The following is an 18,500-nucleotide window of genomic DNA, read 5'->3' on the forward strand; positions in this document are numbered from 1 at the left end:
TGCTGGGTGAGACCATTTTTTACCACTTAATTTTTGTACAAATAATTGAAATTTCATAACATATATATATATATTGAAGACCTGTTGGTGACCTTCAGCTGTTGTTTTTTTTATTTGGTCGGGTTGTTGTCTCTTTGACACATTCCCCATTTCCATTCTCAATTTTATATGCTAAATATATACATATATGATTATGCGTACATAAAATTTTCATAAAAGATTAAAGTTCTCATCTTATGCATATATAAAAGTTATTTCTAGTTTTTGGAGACCTTCCAGAAAAACTTACATGTACATCATTATCTTCAAACGACATTGAGTCAAGGTTTGGAATACCTCCTCTACATGTCCGACATATTCCTAAATGAAAAAAAAAATCAAATGCAATTGTAAATTTTAGATTAATATTAATGTGTGTAGGTCTTTTCAATATATGTTAAAATCCCAGAGGTAGGGGGCATTTGTGGAAAAATTTGGTTGATTATATTGGGAAGCATTGAAACATGACTGGAGCCGGGCCCCCCTCTTTTGTAGTCATTTGGACCCCCTTATAAAAATTATGGTTCAACCACTTATTACCCCTATCAACATCAAGAGGTAATCGTAGCTTTAGGCTGACATTAAGGATGATACATGTAACTGACCCACCCACCATTGAAAAGGCATATTCAATATACATGTAGTATAATCTTTCGAAATGGCAATATTTTTGTTATAAATAGGGGGTGCAAATTTCTGAAAAATTTCAATAATAACAAACATAATTCTACATTGAACATCTTTAAACCTGAGAAACACCATCTGAATATCTTTTTATTATCAAAATCCCCAGTATGATTTTTTACATGAATTTTCCCAGAAGTGAAAAAAAGCAAATTCTACTTTTTCTTTTATTTTTTCTTGATTGATTATAAAAATGTGAACAAATTGATTATATAATAATTATAGAAAAAGTTTGAACAGGTACAACAGGGGGCTATATTGTATATAAAGTTCTTACCTGAACCAACTGGCACAAGTTGTCCTGTTGAGATCAACAGATGTCGGCTGACAATTGGGGTGACACCTCTGTCTGGCTTGGTTTTCCCTTTATGGTTGGGATGACTGCATGCAACACTCCTTCTCCATCTTATTCCAAGTGTGGCCCGATGGTGTGGACATATTGTATAATCACAAAACAAAGTGAAAATACCAAGACGGAAAAAAATTAAATGGCCTTCTGATGGAATGCAGGTTTTTGAGAGTTGTAGTGATTGTAAATGGCTGTTAATATTAATGTTGCAGCTGCTTATTGTAATAAGATTATGTTCTGATGGAAAATAGTTGGAAAAACCACATCTACTGTTAGAAAAAATTGAAATGCTGCAGTTTCTTTCTGTCCATGGAGCGTCTGCCATTGTTTACATTTCCCTCCAATGTAGTATACCTATTTTCTTTTGCTGAAGATTTCCGTCAGGGGAGATAATAACATGGCAATTTTAAATTTTTTTTCAAACGGTTTTTTATTATCAATTCAAAAAATCCCAAGATTTTTTTTGTTTTATTTGATAGATATAACAATTGTCTTTCTATCTATATATAACTTATCATATATTTTTTCTAGCCTTAAGAAAAAATTAATGAAAAATATGTGTAATTTTACATAGGACAAATAGGCAAAAATCCTGAAAATGAAACCTCTAGTAAAAAGCAGCAGTTTGAATGATGAATATAAAAATTGTGAATGATGCATTATTTTGACCTTTTTGAAGTATTTATTGCAGTTTTGGGTCATTTGATAAGATAAGGTATATCACATTTTAGTTAATTTGTCAGGTTCTTACATGGACTGCTACTTAACACTTAATTAATCATAACATTTTATAAAGATACTATTGCTGGATTCATCTTCAATCTGTTTTTATTGGACACTACCAATCTAGTTAAGGTAGCACAATAAAATGATTTTTTACTTCCAATGATGAATCTCCTTCCTTTAAAATGCTGTTCTTTTCTTAAGACTGCATATAAATTAATAAAAGAGGTATATATAGATAGATAAAGATTATTCTTTTAAATGACTGCAATATTTTTTGTTATGCAATCATTATGAAATCAATTATTATGCAATTAATGGCAAAGTCTTTTGTCAGTTCACTTGAATGAATTTAGCTCTATGATCTCTAAAGCCTGCAAATGGAAACAAAGCAAAAGTGTCTAAAGTTGTAGAAACATCATTGGTTCATTTAAATGTTTTATAGATTTGCAGTAGCAAAAACTTAATTGTTGGTCTTGTGGTACATTTAATTTTACCAGTATTAGCAACTGGTTAATGATGAAGACTGTCAAAGTCTGTTGACAATATATGTCTGTCACAGGCTATAATAGGACAGGTCAGAAAGTTAAGGAACAGGACTTTCCACTTTGTTAGAATTATGAAATATATCACTGCTCTTTCCATGAAATCTAGAAATGTAATAATTCAATGTAACTGACATTTAACGTGTCTCTAAACTTACCAGGGAATCTTGGGAAAAGGAGATTCCACTGTGACTGGTTTATTACTCGTTTGTTTTGAAGGTCTTTTAGTTTATTGTACTCTTTCTTCAGAGAGGAATCTAAGCATGGCAGAGCAAATTCCTGATCAAAAAAAGCTCGTGCTGCACGAGGAGATATTCCCGTCATTAATAGACTCATCCTGACATAGTTTTCTTCCTCTTGTGAAAGTCTAGACGCCATGACCAATGGATTTACTAAATAAGTTTATAGTTTTATTTTGTTCAGACTTCCAATTTAATTTCTATATTCAATGTTTGTCGTAGCTATTCATATATTTGGAACTTAGATCGTGGCTGCACTTCTCATGATTCTGCAGTTGTCACCATCTAGGTTTCTTATTAACATATGAGAACATTTTCTGAAAAGAAAACCATATATAAAAAAATTGTGAAAATGTATTGTAATCATTCACAATTAGTGCTGTCATTTATATGGAAATATTGTAATTATATATGGTTGACGACTGTTGTGAAAATATTTGGTAAATTCTAGATTTTTAATGTGAACTAAAAGATCTTTCAAATAAATCAAGTGACAACGCACGATAATACTATAGGAGCAAATCCTGTAAACTAGAGGCTCTAACACAACATAGTCAAACGGATGACCAAATATATATTAATTTCTTTCTATCATTTTCATTAAAGCCAAGAAAGTTTTACATCAAAGGTCTTTTGGACATACGAACAGACGGAATATTAAAATCACAGATGGAGTCGATAAGTTATTAGACTTGGTTCTTCTTTTTGCAAAGCAAATTCCTAAGGGGTGTTGCAAAAACAAATTTCTGGCCTCCGACTACAGCTGTTATTGTTAATTTAAAAAGAGAGTCCGTTTATCAGTAACTTATAGAATTTAAAAAATAATCAAATATTTCTTAATGTAGCACTCCACAGTTAAAAAATAAAATTAAAATTGAACCACAAAATGTTTTATCATCTTTTATTTCTGGCTTCCTAATACATTAACCTAACTGTTTGTTTTCAACATGTTCATATGTATGTAACACTCAGAAACGTGTCCTTCCTCTCAAACATGTCCGATTCCCCCATACCTGTCCACATGCCGTCACTGAACTGCAAACCATGTCTTGTTATAAAAGGTTGTCATGTGTATAAACGCCCAAACCGTGTCTTTAAAAAAAAAAACCCAAACGTGTCCATATAAAAAAGAAGATATGGTATGATTGCCAATGAGACAACTATCCACAAAAGACCAAAATGACACAGACATTAACAACTATACCAAGTTTGTTTTTCATTAATTTGAACTATCATTTGTGTTCATATTATAAATACGCATGATATTTGGTTATTGCTTATTCATTAACATGAACTCATTTTACTATTTCATAACAGAATGAAATAAATTACTGAAGGGGGATCGCGGGTATAAATCAAATTATTTTGTAAAATAGGATTTCGCTATATTTTTCTATAAACTAACTTTATCATATAATTAAAAGGAAAATGATATAAAAAATTGTGTCACCGTTCATTTAAGCTCACAATCTGCCTCCGAAAGAAGCATATATTTCTGTTAATGTCCTTTATTTCTGTTGAACTAATAGGAGAAATAGTGGTAATATCGAAAAAAAAACTAAATTACAGAAATTGCTTACATTTTACAACTATTGAGTTTATGTACAGCTTATTTGAAAAAATTAATAATGAAAAATATCGGTCACCGATGACTTAAAAAGGATATTTCAATTCAATGTCCAAAAATGGCATTTTGCGCCAAAGGGAGATAATTTGGGGCTTTTTTAATGATATAAACATTTTGAAAGTCATCTGTGGCCAATAAGAATTGATTTGTTTGAGTGATTTTTGTACCATATCATATGGTAATAATCAATAGTGTAATAAATAAAAAAAATTAATGTAAAAAACAAATGCTTAATTTTCTGCTGAAACTTTTGTTTCCGCGAGCCTCCTTATGTTCTTTTTTTTTTTTTTTTAAAGCTGTAGTATAACCTGAGTCAAAGTGGGGTCGTCCGTTCAGCTATATCGGATGTAAGCAGCCATGATCAGTCAAATTGTAGATGTTTTAAAAATCAGATACTTCGTGGGGGGATAATTAACTTTCTCTGCGCATTAAAATCTTTGTAGAATTTCACGCTTTCATGGAGCGATAAGTTGAATTTTTGAAGGCAACATTTAATTTCAAATTTCTGTACATTTTTTTGAAAACGGCAACGTATTACAGAACAGATATTGAGGTAGTGTCTTACCTAAATTCCGGAAATGATAATACATTTGTAGAACCTATCTTCAACTATAGTATATGTATTTTTAACATGATGTTGTTCAAATAATGCATGAATTATTTGGCAATGGACATTATGTCTCTTGATCATGTGCCTTTAGTGATGCTGATCAAACTAAAATTCATTAAAAAAAATAACCTGATAGCGTGTTTATGATTTGAAGAGCTTTCACATTGACAAAAGGGGAGAAGTCTGCTGAAATTCCGCTGTGCAATATTCGGATTAAAATAAAAGACATCGTCGTAGTTTATTAGTACAAAATGATTTACAAAGAAAACGATTAATTCAACTCTAGAATTATTTGTATGTTCGCTGAAAATGAGTATGAACTGCTTGCAATTGGACAATAAGCAATGTCAAACAAAAGTTAATTCATATGTTAAAGATTAAATTTGTAATTTTGATAATCTTTAAAAACCGGCATTGAACTATATAATGCTAATAAATAACAACTTCATCACCTGTGTCCCCCATAATAGAGTTGCCCAAAACGTAATCGATTTCATTTTGGACATATTTTTATTAGTGCTAGAAGACATATATACACATGGAAAAAAGTATTGCAACACCTTGATTTTTCAAAAATTGAAAAATCAGCCTCTTTTTTTGGATGATATATAATAAGATATTTGTATAATATAATTGAAACATAGTTTATGATAACATTGGCATTGAAACGAACAAAAAATGTTTTAAAAAAAATGATTGATATAACCACAATTTTAATAACAAAATGAAGCGTTTTTTGTACAAAAAAATGCATTTTACAACTTTGACTGTAGTCGAACTTTACAATGTCAGACATTTCATCGATCGTTATACGCCAAAGAATTAGTACTTTGTGCGCAGCCTCCATTCACACGGATAACCGCATCTTAACGTCTTCTGATTCCTGCCAAAAATCGACTAATTTGTTGCTAAGGTAGCAGCAACCATTTCTGATGAAGGGCATTGTTTATTTCATGATGTGTTTGAACTGGGGTGTCCTTTCGCGCACTTCCCGCCCAAAAGTGTCCCATATATGCTCGATATGGTTCAAATCTGGGCTACGATCCGTCCACGGAAGATGACCCGAATTCCATTGGAACAATGAATCTTCCTCCATGATGCTAATTTTCAATTTTAGCGAGCTCTGCACTACATTGGATACGGAAAACTGTGTGTCTGTTCGTGAACAAAGGTCTCCGAAATGGTCTTATCGCACGATAACCAGTAGCGATGAGTCAATCTCGAACAGTTCTTGTTAAAAGGTCCCTGTATGCCAAACACTCTCTTTCTTGGATTGTATTGTTTGCAAGGGGTTTCCTTCTGACCAACCTTTTTTATGCTTGATTTTTTTACCTAGCAAATGGTATAGAGGGTCTTCTTTATTTCGGAAGGTCTTTAACATCGTTTAGTGCCATTTTTAATTCTCAAAACGACTTCTAGTGGAATGGTGATGACCAACAATACGTGCAGTTATTACAGCGACCTCCTGCTTCACTCATGCTGATAATCTGTCATCTTGCTGCAGTTAAGAGTTGTCGATGACCCATTACAAGGTGTCAATCACATAACTTTAAAATTTTGGTTATTTAAAGTGTTGAAAACAATGAGGATGAAAACACCTGTTTTGCTGTTTACGGGTACAGTAGCTGCATGTGCAGATAAAAACTTACCGAGTCGATATTTATTGATTAAACTCAGGTGATACTTGAATAATGTTTAAGTAGTTCTATTTTACCAAATTATATCACAAAAAAATAAAAAGTGTTTTTTTAATTTCAATTTCAATTTGGTGTTGCAATACTTTTTTCCATGTGTATATATATTTGGATCAAACTAGAATTTTATGCCTTTGACTGATACTTTTTCAGAAACTGTTGACATTAATTTACATTATGATCAAATAAAAAATGGGTGCCTTTCGCCTTATTATTTCGTAAAATTTAATCACAAAGTTCGTGCGACAAAAAGTTGGAAAAAAACATTACAATAATAGCACGACCAATGTTTGTATGCAAATACGGAATGTCATACAGAAACAGCCTATATTACATACATTAAGTAATTTTGATTTTCATATAAACCCACTATGAAGGCTATTTTAATCTTCAGTTATTCAAAAATGAATTGGTTCAGTAATAAAGATTTTATGAAGGTAAGTAGTTGATGTTGAAACGGGACAAAAAGTGATTTAAAAAAAAAATAGGTGGATCATAGTGAAAAACCTCAAGTCTGTCTCATTTTTGGTGGAAATTTCTAAAGCTTTTTTTTTTTTTGTTTAAAATCATCAGATTACTTTAAAACAGGAAGAATTGTACAGTTTTGTTGTGCTGTTAATAGCATACCAAACCTTGGTTAAGAAACTCTCAAGCAGGGTATACCTTTTTAACAGTACTGGCAACGTTAAATTTGAATAATATCAAAAAATAATAATTATAAAAAAGACTGCTAAAAATGTGTATTTGACCTATTTGCATTAAAAAATATAAAGCGGTACATTCTGAGGCTATCATGTAAAGCGCCACCTTTGGTTACAAGGGCGAAGATCACGGAGTACAAATTCAAAAACGCGACATGTCTTAGTTTCAAAATGTGTATTTTTGGTTGCTCAGGACAGTAAACAACAAAATTAACATGTATTGCAATCCTAGAAGATTTTTCCCTTCAGAACTACAAAAAAGAACCTAAAAGACTTTAAAAGATTTGTGGTCAAATCTATCTTAAAAGGTGCATTTCTGTGCTTTCTGATGTGCCATAATGTAGCACTAAACAGATAATAAAATTAAAATTGAACCACAAAATATTTTATCATCTTCTATGATACATGCGACAAAAAAAATTAAAAAAAAACCATTACAATAATTGCCGGCCCAATGTTTGGTATTGATATCCAAATACGGACGGTTATACAGAAAACAGCCTATAATACATACATAACATAATCTTGATTTTCATATAATTCCGCTATGAAGGCTATTTTAATCTTCGGCTATGCAAACATGAATTTTATTGCACACTAGCTCTCTTATTTGAAAAATCCTCAAGGCCAACATGCGATTATAATGGTGCCTTAGTTTTTAAAATTGGTTCTGTAATAAAGAGTTCATGAAGGTTAGCAGTTGATGTTGAAACGGGACAAAAAAAATCTTTAAAAAAAGGTAGATTACAGTGAAAAACCTTTTTGTTAATTAGTTATATACATCAAAAGATCATGAAATGAATGAAGGTCATTTAACTCTGATGTGGTTGGGGTTATGGCTTTTTCCTATTACAGATATTGTGATTCCCAACTTAGAAGAAAAATCTATCCTGATCAAGGAGAAGGGAAACCAAAAGTCTATAAAGGAGTTTGTGTCCCTTTAAAAAAAGGTTCAGGAACATCTTTAACAAAAAGTAAAATCACAAAAATACTGAACTTAGAGGAAAATCAATTCGGAAAGTCCATAATCACATGGCAAAATCAAATAACAAAACGCATCAAAAACGAATGGACAAGAACTGTCATATTCCTGACTTGGTACAGGCATTTTCAAATGTAGAAAATGGTGGATTAAACCTGGTTTTATAGCGCTAACCCTCTCACTTTTATGACAGTCTCATCAAATTCCGTTATATTTACAATGATGCGTTAACTAATATAAACAGACACAATAAATAAAATAGTCAAAATATGGGTACAGCAGTCATCATCGTGTAACAATTTTAAAAAGGAACAATTTAACAGAACACAAAAACATCTATCTACAAACACATTCATTGATTTGCGTGTCTGACGTCAGCAAATTTTATACGTCACATATATTTGTCGTTCAATGTACAAACAAACAATTTTTAAATTTCACATAGGCAATGTTAGCATACAGGGTTAAAAAATCAAAGTATATAAGAATAAATTTCAGAAATAGACCGAGATTTAAAATAGTCCAAAAGTTATATAGAATTTATAAGAATCCACAAATAGTTAATTCTATTACGCGATTGAATAATTTTGACGTTTGTGGTTCAATGTATTTTGTAATTCATAATAGAAATATATCATTATGACATAGAATAGAAAAATATCATACTGACGGGATCTTTTAAAGTACAGAGTCACGTAATAAGAACCAAAGAAATACAAAAAGTCGCATATACAAAACACACTACCAACAAATGAAAGACAATACAAACACATTGACGAGATGTATAAATACCGAGCCACCTTAAACGGATATCACATAAAACAATCCAACAGTAAAAGTAATATAAACAATAGAACAAAGACAAATGAAAGAACAATAAAACACGTTGTTAAGATGATAAACCACATCAGTACGCAGAATCTAACATCAAGACCATGCATCATGTAACAATGGACACTCCAACATTGTACACTAGAACATTATTCATTTTTTACTATTGATCTTGTATCGCTGATCCTTTTTGTCTGTTTAAACCAGCTTCTCTTTCTTTTATAGTTTTTGCTCAAATCACACAAAAGGGCAATCTACTTCAAATCAAAACCTTAAAATGTTCCCGTTCTAATTGATGCGCATCAGAATTTAAAATTTCTGTCTCAGATCACTGTGTCGATATTTTAGGTTTTTCTGTTCTGTAGTAATCGTAACATCCGATCTATGCTTTTCTTAAATATTTTAACTATTTATAACTCATAACTTACATTGTGTTTATGTATTGCGCATAACTACCTTGGCTACAATTATTTCATAATAAGAATATAAAGACGAGATTTTATCGTCTAGTTGGCGAGTATCAGGAATAAGTAAAGGACTTTTTACAAATATAATAATATCGATTGTTTAATAAAATTGTTTCTTATCAGGCAAATAACCTTAGCAGTATTTGATACAAGCTTTTTGAATTTTGAATCATCAATGGTCTTCATCGTTGTTGGTTTTGTTTTACTACTTTGACATGAGGGCATTGATGAGTCTTATGTAGACGAAAGACGTGTCTGACGAATTAGATTATAAGCCTGGTACCTTTATTAACTACAAGCATGTCATAATGTTTTATTGTATTGTAAATTTGTGTATTTCTGTATCCTGAATGTTTTAAAATTTATTTGTATGGTAGTCCTGTCATGTAATGTTCTCATTTTAGTGTTTTATTAAACATTGCCATGAAAGCGGGAGGTTTGGCTTTCCACAAACATTGACAAAACCAGGTTCAACCCACCATTTGTTTTCTTGAAATTTCCTGTACCAATAGTTATCAAAAGTACCAGGATTATAATTTAGTACGCCAGACGCGCGTTTCGTCTACATAAGACTCATCAGTGACGCTCATATCAAAATAGTTATAAAGACAAACAATAAAAAGTTGAAGAGCATAGAGGATCCAAAATTCCAAAAAGTTGTGCCAAATACGGCTAAGGTAATCTATTCCTGGGACAAGAAAATCCTTAGTTTTTCGAAAAATTCAAAGTTTTGTATCAGGAAATTTATAAAAATGATCACATTATTGATATTCATGTCAACACCGAAGTGCTGACTACTGGGCTGGTGATACCCTCGGGGACGAAACGTCCACCAGCAGTCAGGAAATTGTTATCTTTTATGTCGTTTCTCTGTGTGTTGCATTGTTGTTTGGTTTTTTGTTGCACTTTATTATTTCTGTTTTTTTCCGTTGTTTTCCTCTCATATTTGATGTGTTGACCTCATATTTTAATTTGGAACCTGGATTCGTTTTCTCTCAATCGATGTATGACTGACGAACAACGGTATACTACTGTTGTCTTTGTCTTTTTATTATTATGAAGATACACTTAAAGAAAACTAAACCAACATTATAATTAATAATGACATAAACGTTATATAATAGTTCAATAGTATCATCTTATAAAGCATTGATTCTCATCACATAACACAAGTAAACATCCAAATTACTAATAACGAGTGACCGATATACGCTTTCGTACGAATATTATTGTTACATTAAGAGTTTATCAGTTCCTTTCCCAAAACAGGAACGAAGATACCAGAGGGATAGTCAAACTCATGGATTGAAAATAAATTGACAACGTCTGGCTAAAAATGAAAAGACAAACAGACAAATAATAGTACACATGACACAACATAGAAAACTAAAGAATAAGCAACACGAACACAACCGTGAATTCCTTGCATTTCGGCAATTAGTCTCCAATGTAACCTTTTTGTTATTGTTACATTTCAATGAAACCGTAGCCAATGACTTCTACTAATGCTATAAATAGAGCTTGAAATAAAATTTTGATGAAATGTCTAGACTGAATCATAATCCAAAAGGAATAATCAGGTTTAGGAAGATTCTTACAAAGAGGACTATCAGAATAATATAATAGATCCCATGCATAATCATGACAATAATATGTGGATAAGATATTGGGTAATAAGTTTAGGCAGGAACATATGTACATATATATGTCAATATATGTCTCTGGTGTTTTCCATCATTAAAGAAGCATTTGAAGAGTCTAAAATTTTATCTAAAACATGTAAAGTCAATTGGGTGGGAAGCATTTCTTCATTATTTAAATAACTTAATTTAACCCCAGAATATTTGTTAAATCACAAATCTCATATAAAGTCAATTATCATTAAAAAAAAATCCGAATTAAATATGATGAAATTTGGCTTAACCAACCAAATAATGACAAACCTGGCATGGTGTAAGGAAATAAATTAAGGATCTATAGACTATTTAAAAATAATATAGGCCTTGAAAAATATTTATTGTTAAATAATTGTAAAACAATAAATGAGTTAACCAAATTTAGAACTAGTGTCCATAAACTTGAAATAGAAAAGGGAAGACATAAAGGAATACCCCAAGATAAAAGATTTTGTAAATTTAGTCATTATGACATTGTTGAGGATGAAATTCATTTTCTTCTTCAATGTCCATCACTTAAAAATGAAAGGTCCAGTTTCATTTTAGATTTATCCTCTAAATTTACTTATTTTAAAACTTTAAATGACCAATCTAATTTTGTATGGTTGGTGTCAAATGAAGATCCATTTGTTAACATAATGATTAATATTAATTGATAGTTTAATAAAGACTAGAAGAGTACAATTAAGTAATAAAACATCAGTAGTCCACAGCTCAACTTCTAATTAAAAAATGGTACTGATTGTGGCCACTCACTCAATATATTTGAGAATATGTACTGTGTTTGTTGTCTCCCTTCTCTTATATAGTTTAAATGGGAAAAAAACACAACAATTATTTGTACACTTTATTTCAAACTGTAGAACTAATTGTACTGCTCCTTGGGGCGTCTTGAATGACAATAGTCCAAATAATTATGACGTCTTGAAAGGCTATTATATTTTTTATCTTTGACGCTTTGGAGTAGATTGACAAATAAAAATTGTTGTTGTTGTTGGTGGTGGTGTTGGGGAAATCTGTTATATTTTTCACAAAGTGTTAGTTTAGTTTAACTATTTAAAAATATTAAATCTTACTTACGTGAATATATTATGTGTTTTAAACAAGTTTAAAACTGTGTTGATAGTAAATTTCTATTTTCGATTTCATGTGTAGTTGTTAGGTTATTTCCCTCTTATTAAATTTGCTATGTATCGAACCATGACAGTCGGTTTAAAGAGCTCTTAAGAGCTCATGTTCTTTGTTATTGTATATAAATGAAACCCGACTTTTAATAAAGATTACTTTACTTTATGACATCTCGGCACATGACAACTCTACACAATAGGTCTATTTACAACCGAATTACCTAGACAACTTTCTTTTCATTTATCTTTTAAATTTGACCGTATATATACTGACATATTGTTGTTTTAGGCTCTCCCTTTTATAGATAATTAATTGGATAAATATTACTTTATTGTAATACATTTGTACGGTTATTGTCCTCCAAGTTCACAAATTGCAAGATTTTTCAGGAAAATAATATTCTGATAAAGTTTCGTTTTTGTCCATAACAGAAAGACAACATTTTCGTTAAAACGAAACTTTATTGTAAAACTGTTTGAAAGTCAATTACAAAGATTTTGAAAATTATATAAAACATCGTAGAAAAAAGATAGACCGTAGCTCTGTTATGAACCTGTAGTAAATTATTTAATATGTGATCATTGCATCATATATCATACATACATTACCTGTGGCGGATCAAGCCCCTAGGGGGTTTGAACTCCCCTTTTTGGACGGTAAATGCATTTGAATAGGCACTGGACATATGGTTGCGGCCCTTCCCTTTTGAAAAATAAGTGGATATGCCCCTGATTCGTGTAGACGAAAGTATGCTATCCGTCCCCTAAAAGCACTCTTATAAAGACGGATAGGATGAGGTTAAAATATCAATCTATCTAATCAAATATAGATTCTGATTTCGTTATACTATGTAGTCCCGATAACAGAGATATATATTGTATAAAGATTGAATGTGAATCAGAAAATATTAGACTAGGAAATGAAACAATACAAACTGACAACCAATCGACACATTCAGGAATCACACGAGCATGCTGACCGGTATTCTATTGACAAAATAGAGATGTCAATGATATTAATGGAAATAAAGTCATCATAGATACCAGGATTAAAAATTTATATTTACGCCAGACATAAGACTCATCAGTGACGCTCGAATCAAAAAATGTTTAAAAGGCCAAATAAAGTACGAAGTTGAAGAGCATTGAGGACCAAAAATTCCTAAAAGTTTTACCAAATACAGATAAGGTAATCTATTCCTGAGGTAGAAAAGCCTTAGTTTTGAAAAACATCAAAGTTTTGCTAACAGTTAATTTATAATTATGAACATATCGATAATAACTCACGTCAACACAGAAGTGTTTGATTAAAGAATTGCAAAGTGAATTGGCTATTATAAAAAAATACAGGAAAGAATTTTTATGATAAAAGATGGGCAAAAAACAATAAGCGAAACAAAGAGTGTTTTAATTGTGGTCAATAAGGACATTTTCAATTGAATTGTAGCTATCCGCTTCAAAGGAATAACATTACACGAAACAATATAGGAAAAGAACTAAGTGGGAAAGTGGTACAAGAACACTAACCACCTGAAATCAAAAGCATCATGTAAAGTCTGAAGATGGTATGTATGTTGAAGCAGTTTTGAACAGACAATCGTGTAAATTAATTGTGGATATAGAAGCAACTTTCTCTGTGATTAAAACCGTATGAAAGTTTGGGAAAACATAGTAAGGTTGACCTTATTAAGACAAGTCAAAGCATAACACCGGTCAGAGGTGGTACTTTAAACTTGTACGGCAAAGCATGCTTTGTCATTCAAGTTGATAGTGAAGTTTCAAGTTGGGCGCACCTGTAGCAGATATCAAAATTGATGAAATACTTCGACTAGATTTTCTCAGAACAAACAAATGTATAGTGGATGTTGTATCTGAAAAGCTAGAACTTGGAGAATCTGAGATAAATTTTATTTTTGAGGGAACATTGGACTTAAATCAAAACTTTACCAGGCAAATCAGAAACCTGAATTCAGTATGGGCGTTGTAGCTGAGTCTTCGGAAGAAAATATTAAACGAACAATTATATCTCAAAGAGTTGTAAAACAAAGACAGGAATCTCCTTTACATAAATCGTTGAATAACACCATAAGCGTCCGATGTTCAGTGAGGTATCCGGTAAGGCTTATGTTGTCCGAAGCGTGTTGTATCAAGTTGAAAAATCGGCATATATAAAGGTTGGGATTCTGTACAGAACATATGTCAAGTAAACGAGAAACAAGAAAGATTGCAAGTTGTTCTACCGTTTAAGGAACAAATTAGTGTACTTACGAAATGTCATTATGACACAAAATTCAACTGTACCAATAAGTCAGAATACATAATGTTTTATGTCTCTGGTTGAAGCAGATTAAATCTATGAATATTTTCAAGTATTTAAACTCTTTAAATCCTAAATACAAATGTAGGCTTAAAACTTTACAAACAGTTTCGACAAAATCGGAAAAGGAATCTACAGCTTTCATTACGGGGGACTTTAGAATATCAGAAAAAGAGATCACATCATCAAAATAGATTTGTAAAACAGTTTTAGGCACGCAAGTCGCAACGTACTCAAACTGAACAACAGGTATCTTATGATATATTTATTTCGCTGGTCCCTATCAAGGATTACAACGTCAAATAACTTCAAACAATATGAAGAGTGAATTCATTAGTATGGCAACAGTACATCAGTGATACGACAAGATCGTACAACTAAAGGACAAATATCAACGGTGTTCGTCTGTACATAACAAAAAAACAAAAAGAATATTAACCATGTGCTTTTTTCCAACAGTTGTTTGAAGAGGATCAGTACTATTTATGTTTCTTACATTGATGTTGTGTAACTATTTAGTGGTATAACATTTTCCTTGCGTATGGTATTGGCCAAAATACTAGTACTTGTCCATTTTCGAATTGCTTTCCAAAAGAAAAGAAGTTAATTTGAAAGCGAATTAAACCTGACACTACTATAACACACCTTATAGTAGTGTCAGGTTAAACTAATTACCCCAAAAATGACTAATGCACAACATTTTAAAGAGCACCTTAAGAAATTTAAATTTCAGTTATGTGATCATTAATGTTGCTAACATTTGTCTATCTATTTTCTTTTTTGGGATACGGCCTTAGATAATAAGATAATTTTAAGTAACATCGAAATTTACGATGCATATTTGAAATCATCTCACAAAATTAACTAAAGAAGTTATATTAATATTAGTCTATGTGTTTCTGGAGAAAAACACATCATCGTTGTAATTTTCTAAAAATGGCAAATACAAATTGTATAGACAGCTATATAGCCCCCTAAAAATATAATTGTGTCTCTTTGCAAAAAAAAAGTGTTTGCCATGTTATAATCTTTTTTTATTATTAGTATAGCTATTCCCAGCAGAAACTTACAAAGGCAGTAACAGGAAGAACAAGAAAGTAGCTATGAACATTCAATATCTAAATGATATTGCTTTTCTTTTTGATGATTAATTTGTTTATTATTAACTCATTATTTATCGTTTCTGTTAATTTGATATGAATGTGAATCATGTTACCAGTTTTGTAAATCCTTGTATCAGATAAGGTAAATCTTTAATATTAAACCATTTCTGCTATTCAAACTATTGTCAACTGATGTACTGCTCTTGAATACATAGCATATACTGAAAAGTGTAATGTTTTACCGGCAAACTTATAAAGTTTACCCTTTCAAAAACTTCCATAAATCAAAGAGCAGAATGCTCTGAGGGATACGATTGCCACAGTTTTCATTGACACATGTATAGCAGTTCTGCCAAATTTTCATTAAGCAAATGCGTGAGATTTGGTCAAAATTGAAAAGATCAAAGAGGAAAAAAATAGATCCAAGGACACTACCGCAAAAAAAGCATGAACATGCGTGAGTGTCAAGCATTTTTGGCCGGCAACCCTGGCCTGGTACAGCTGGATAGTATTATTTTCAAAACTAATTCAACTGCACATGCAAAATGTAATAATCTGAATAGTCACTCAACTTTAAAAATAGCCAATCCCGGTTACAAGTGTATGAGCCATGTGCTTATTGTGTTTTATCGAATTATAGTTATCCCGTACCATTGTAAACTCGTACCACTAAAACAAAAGCTTGTACCAATGCAAACTCGTACCACTGCTAACACTTACCAACTTATTTAAAAGCATTTAAATGGTGTTAAATGATGAATATACATTATATACGTTACTTTCACTCAATACCTCTTAAGTCTGTAAAATGTATATAATTTGAAAGTACAATGACCAATTTGTAGCTAATGTTCCTTGTCTATAGGATAGAAAATACTGTGGCAGATGTAAATAATTAAAGTATTAACAGTTTCACCCGAAAATATTAATTTTTCATTAATAATTAAATCTTTGAAGTTAGGCAAAATGATTGCCAAAATTATTTTTACTGTCTATAAATAACAATGAAATGTAACTGATTCCTGTTAAGGGGTCCGGAATTTTCCCGCCAAAAAAGCACATGGCTTTCAACAGTTGTAAACATGGCATTCAATTTGCGATCATGGATTACAGCTTTAATAGACAATAGACAATAGACAATATTTTTAATTAACTTTTAATTAACTTAAATATATATTCAATTTAAGGTACAGTTAAAGCAATGTTTTAACTTTCTTCTGGATTATGTTCTACAGTGGCGGATCTAGAACTTTTCCTAAGGGGGCCCGCTGACTGACCTAAGAGGGGGCCGCTCCAGTCATGCTTCAATGATTCCCTTTATAATCAACCAAATTTTTCCCACGAAAAGGGGGGGGGGGGCGCCCCCCTTGATCCGCCTATCTTCTAGTTTGAAAGATCAGTTTAAACAGTAATGCTTAAAAACATTCTTTATTTTTGTCTAAATTTTCATTAAAATCCTGTATAAAATTCAAGTTATTCAACTTTATTTTTATTAAGTTTACAAACAAAAACCCATAAAACATCATATTTTTTAATATATTTTTCTGAATGGTACGACTTCCCAGTGGTACAAGTTAACTTTTTGGGTACGAATGGCGTGGTACGAGTTAACTTGCTTCCGTATCTTATCACCGTAATTCTAGGAGGAACCCTAAACTGGACCCCTGTTGTGTTCACTTATCGCTACACTGACCTTCAGTGCGAAGCTATATATAGAACGGCGGACCAGTTTAGGAGGAACCCCATTTCTTACTCTTTAAATATTGAAGTTCCTTTGGGTCAGAGGGCATGACTCCTTTCCGTACACACTCCTCTGTTTAAATTGAGATCGTTCTTAATATAATACGACGTTTATCGGCATTAACGAGTTAATTTTTCTTGACGAATATTTCCGGAGGAAGGGAGACAACTCGAAACGATAATATGGAAGACTCCATTTCGGCTGAAGGGGTGTTATAGGTAATTTTTCCGATGAAGCATTTATTTTAATTCAAATTATGCATATGATTTAAAATTATGCAACAACAATAACCCTCAATAGCAGACAGACATAGAAAGAATCCCATGAGTTTCAAATTAATCAATGAAGCGGGGAATCACTCAATCTGATACCCCTTGAAATCAGGAAAACTATACGCATGCGCATTAATATATAAACAAACCGCGACTTGCGATTTGGAACAAGAACGTTTATTAAATGATATGATGAATGGTTCTCCATTTCTTCATGAGAGTACAGTATCAAATCTCAGTTTCATAATAGTAAAATATAGAAATACTCCACTTAAGTTCCTATGACAGAAATAGAATTATCGATCGGAATTCAGAGAACTCTCGCAAGTTATCAAAACTGGGGTATTCCCTCTGACGTGTTTCTAAATTTATAAAAACATAAAATATAAATACTGTTTAATTCTGATTTTCCGTGTTGTTAAAAACATGCATATAAGTCAAGGAAACTATCACACATGAAGATTTTGAGAAGAACATTACAGGAAAGTTGTTTATGTTCAATCCTTTTGCTTGTTTTTACCTTTTAAAGCAAGACAATCATAAGAATCTGAGATGTTACTGAATGTTTAGAATAAAACGAATGACGTGAGGGAATGTAGCATGAGTCAACGGTAAAAGTCTACAGATTGCTTGACAGCAATCGTATCCCAAAAACTTATATACAAAAACACAATATATAGCCTATCCGAAGCCAGGAATCGTTGAATATTGTATTGCATTACCGTTTATTTTTGTTTATCATTTAAATAGGAATCAGGATATTGGTTTTTTCT

General features: G+C 31.6%; 3 protein-coding genes across 3 annotated transcripts in view; all 3 read right to left on the reverse strand.

Moving 5' to 3' along the window:
• Window positions 1-1,835, reverse strand: part of LOC143046451 (uncharacterized) — a 10,529-nt gene extending 8,694 nt beyond the window's left edge. Inside the window, exons 1-2 of the mRNA XM_076219612.1 lie at window positions 1,001-1,835; window positions 290-360 (exon numbers count right to left, since the gene is read on the reverse strand). Of these exons, the coding sequence (XP_076075727.1) occupies window positions 290-360; window positions 1,001-1,397 (468 nt within the window). The 5' untranslated portion in view covers window positions 1,398-1,835. The remainder of the gene's footprint in view (window positions 1-289; window positions 361-1,000) is intronic.
• LOC143046396 (uncharacterized) overlaps window positions 1-2,810 on the reverse strand; it is a 26,600-nt gene extending 23,790 nt beyond the window's left edge. Inside the window, exon 1 of the mRNA XM_076219540.1 lies at window positions 2,499-2,810. Coding sequence (XP_076075655.1) covers window positions 2,499-2,718 — 220 coding nt within the window. The 5' untranslated portion in view covers window positions 2,719-2,810. The remainder of the gene's footprint in view (window positions 1-2,498) is intronic.
• LOC143046394 (uncharacterized) overlaps window positions 1-18,500 on the reverse strand; it is a 162,662-nt gene that overhangs the window by 103,239 nt on the left and 40,923 nt on the right. The window lies entirely within an intron of this gene.

Source organism: Mytilus galloprovincialis, chromosome 9, assembly GCF_965363235.1.
Source record: "Mytilus galloprovincialis chromosome 9, xbMytGall1.hap1.1, whole genome shotgun sequence".
Classification (NCBI taxonomy): domain Eukaryota; kingdom Metazoa; phylum Mollusca; class Bivalvia; order Mytilida; family Mytilidae; genus Mytilus; species Mytilus galloprovincialis.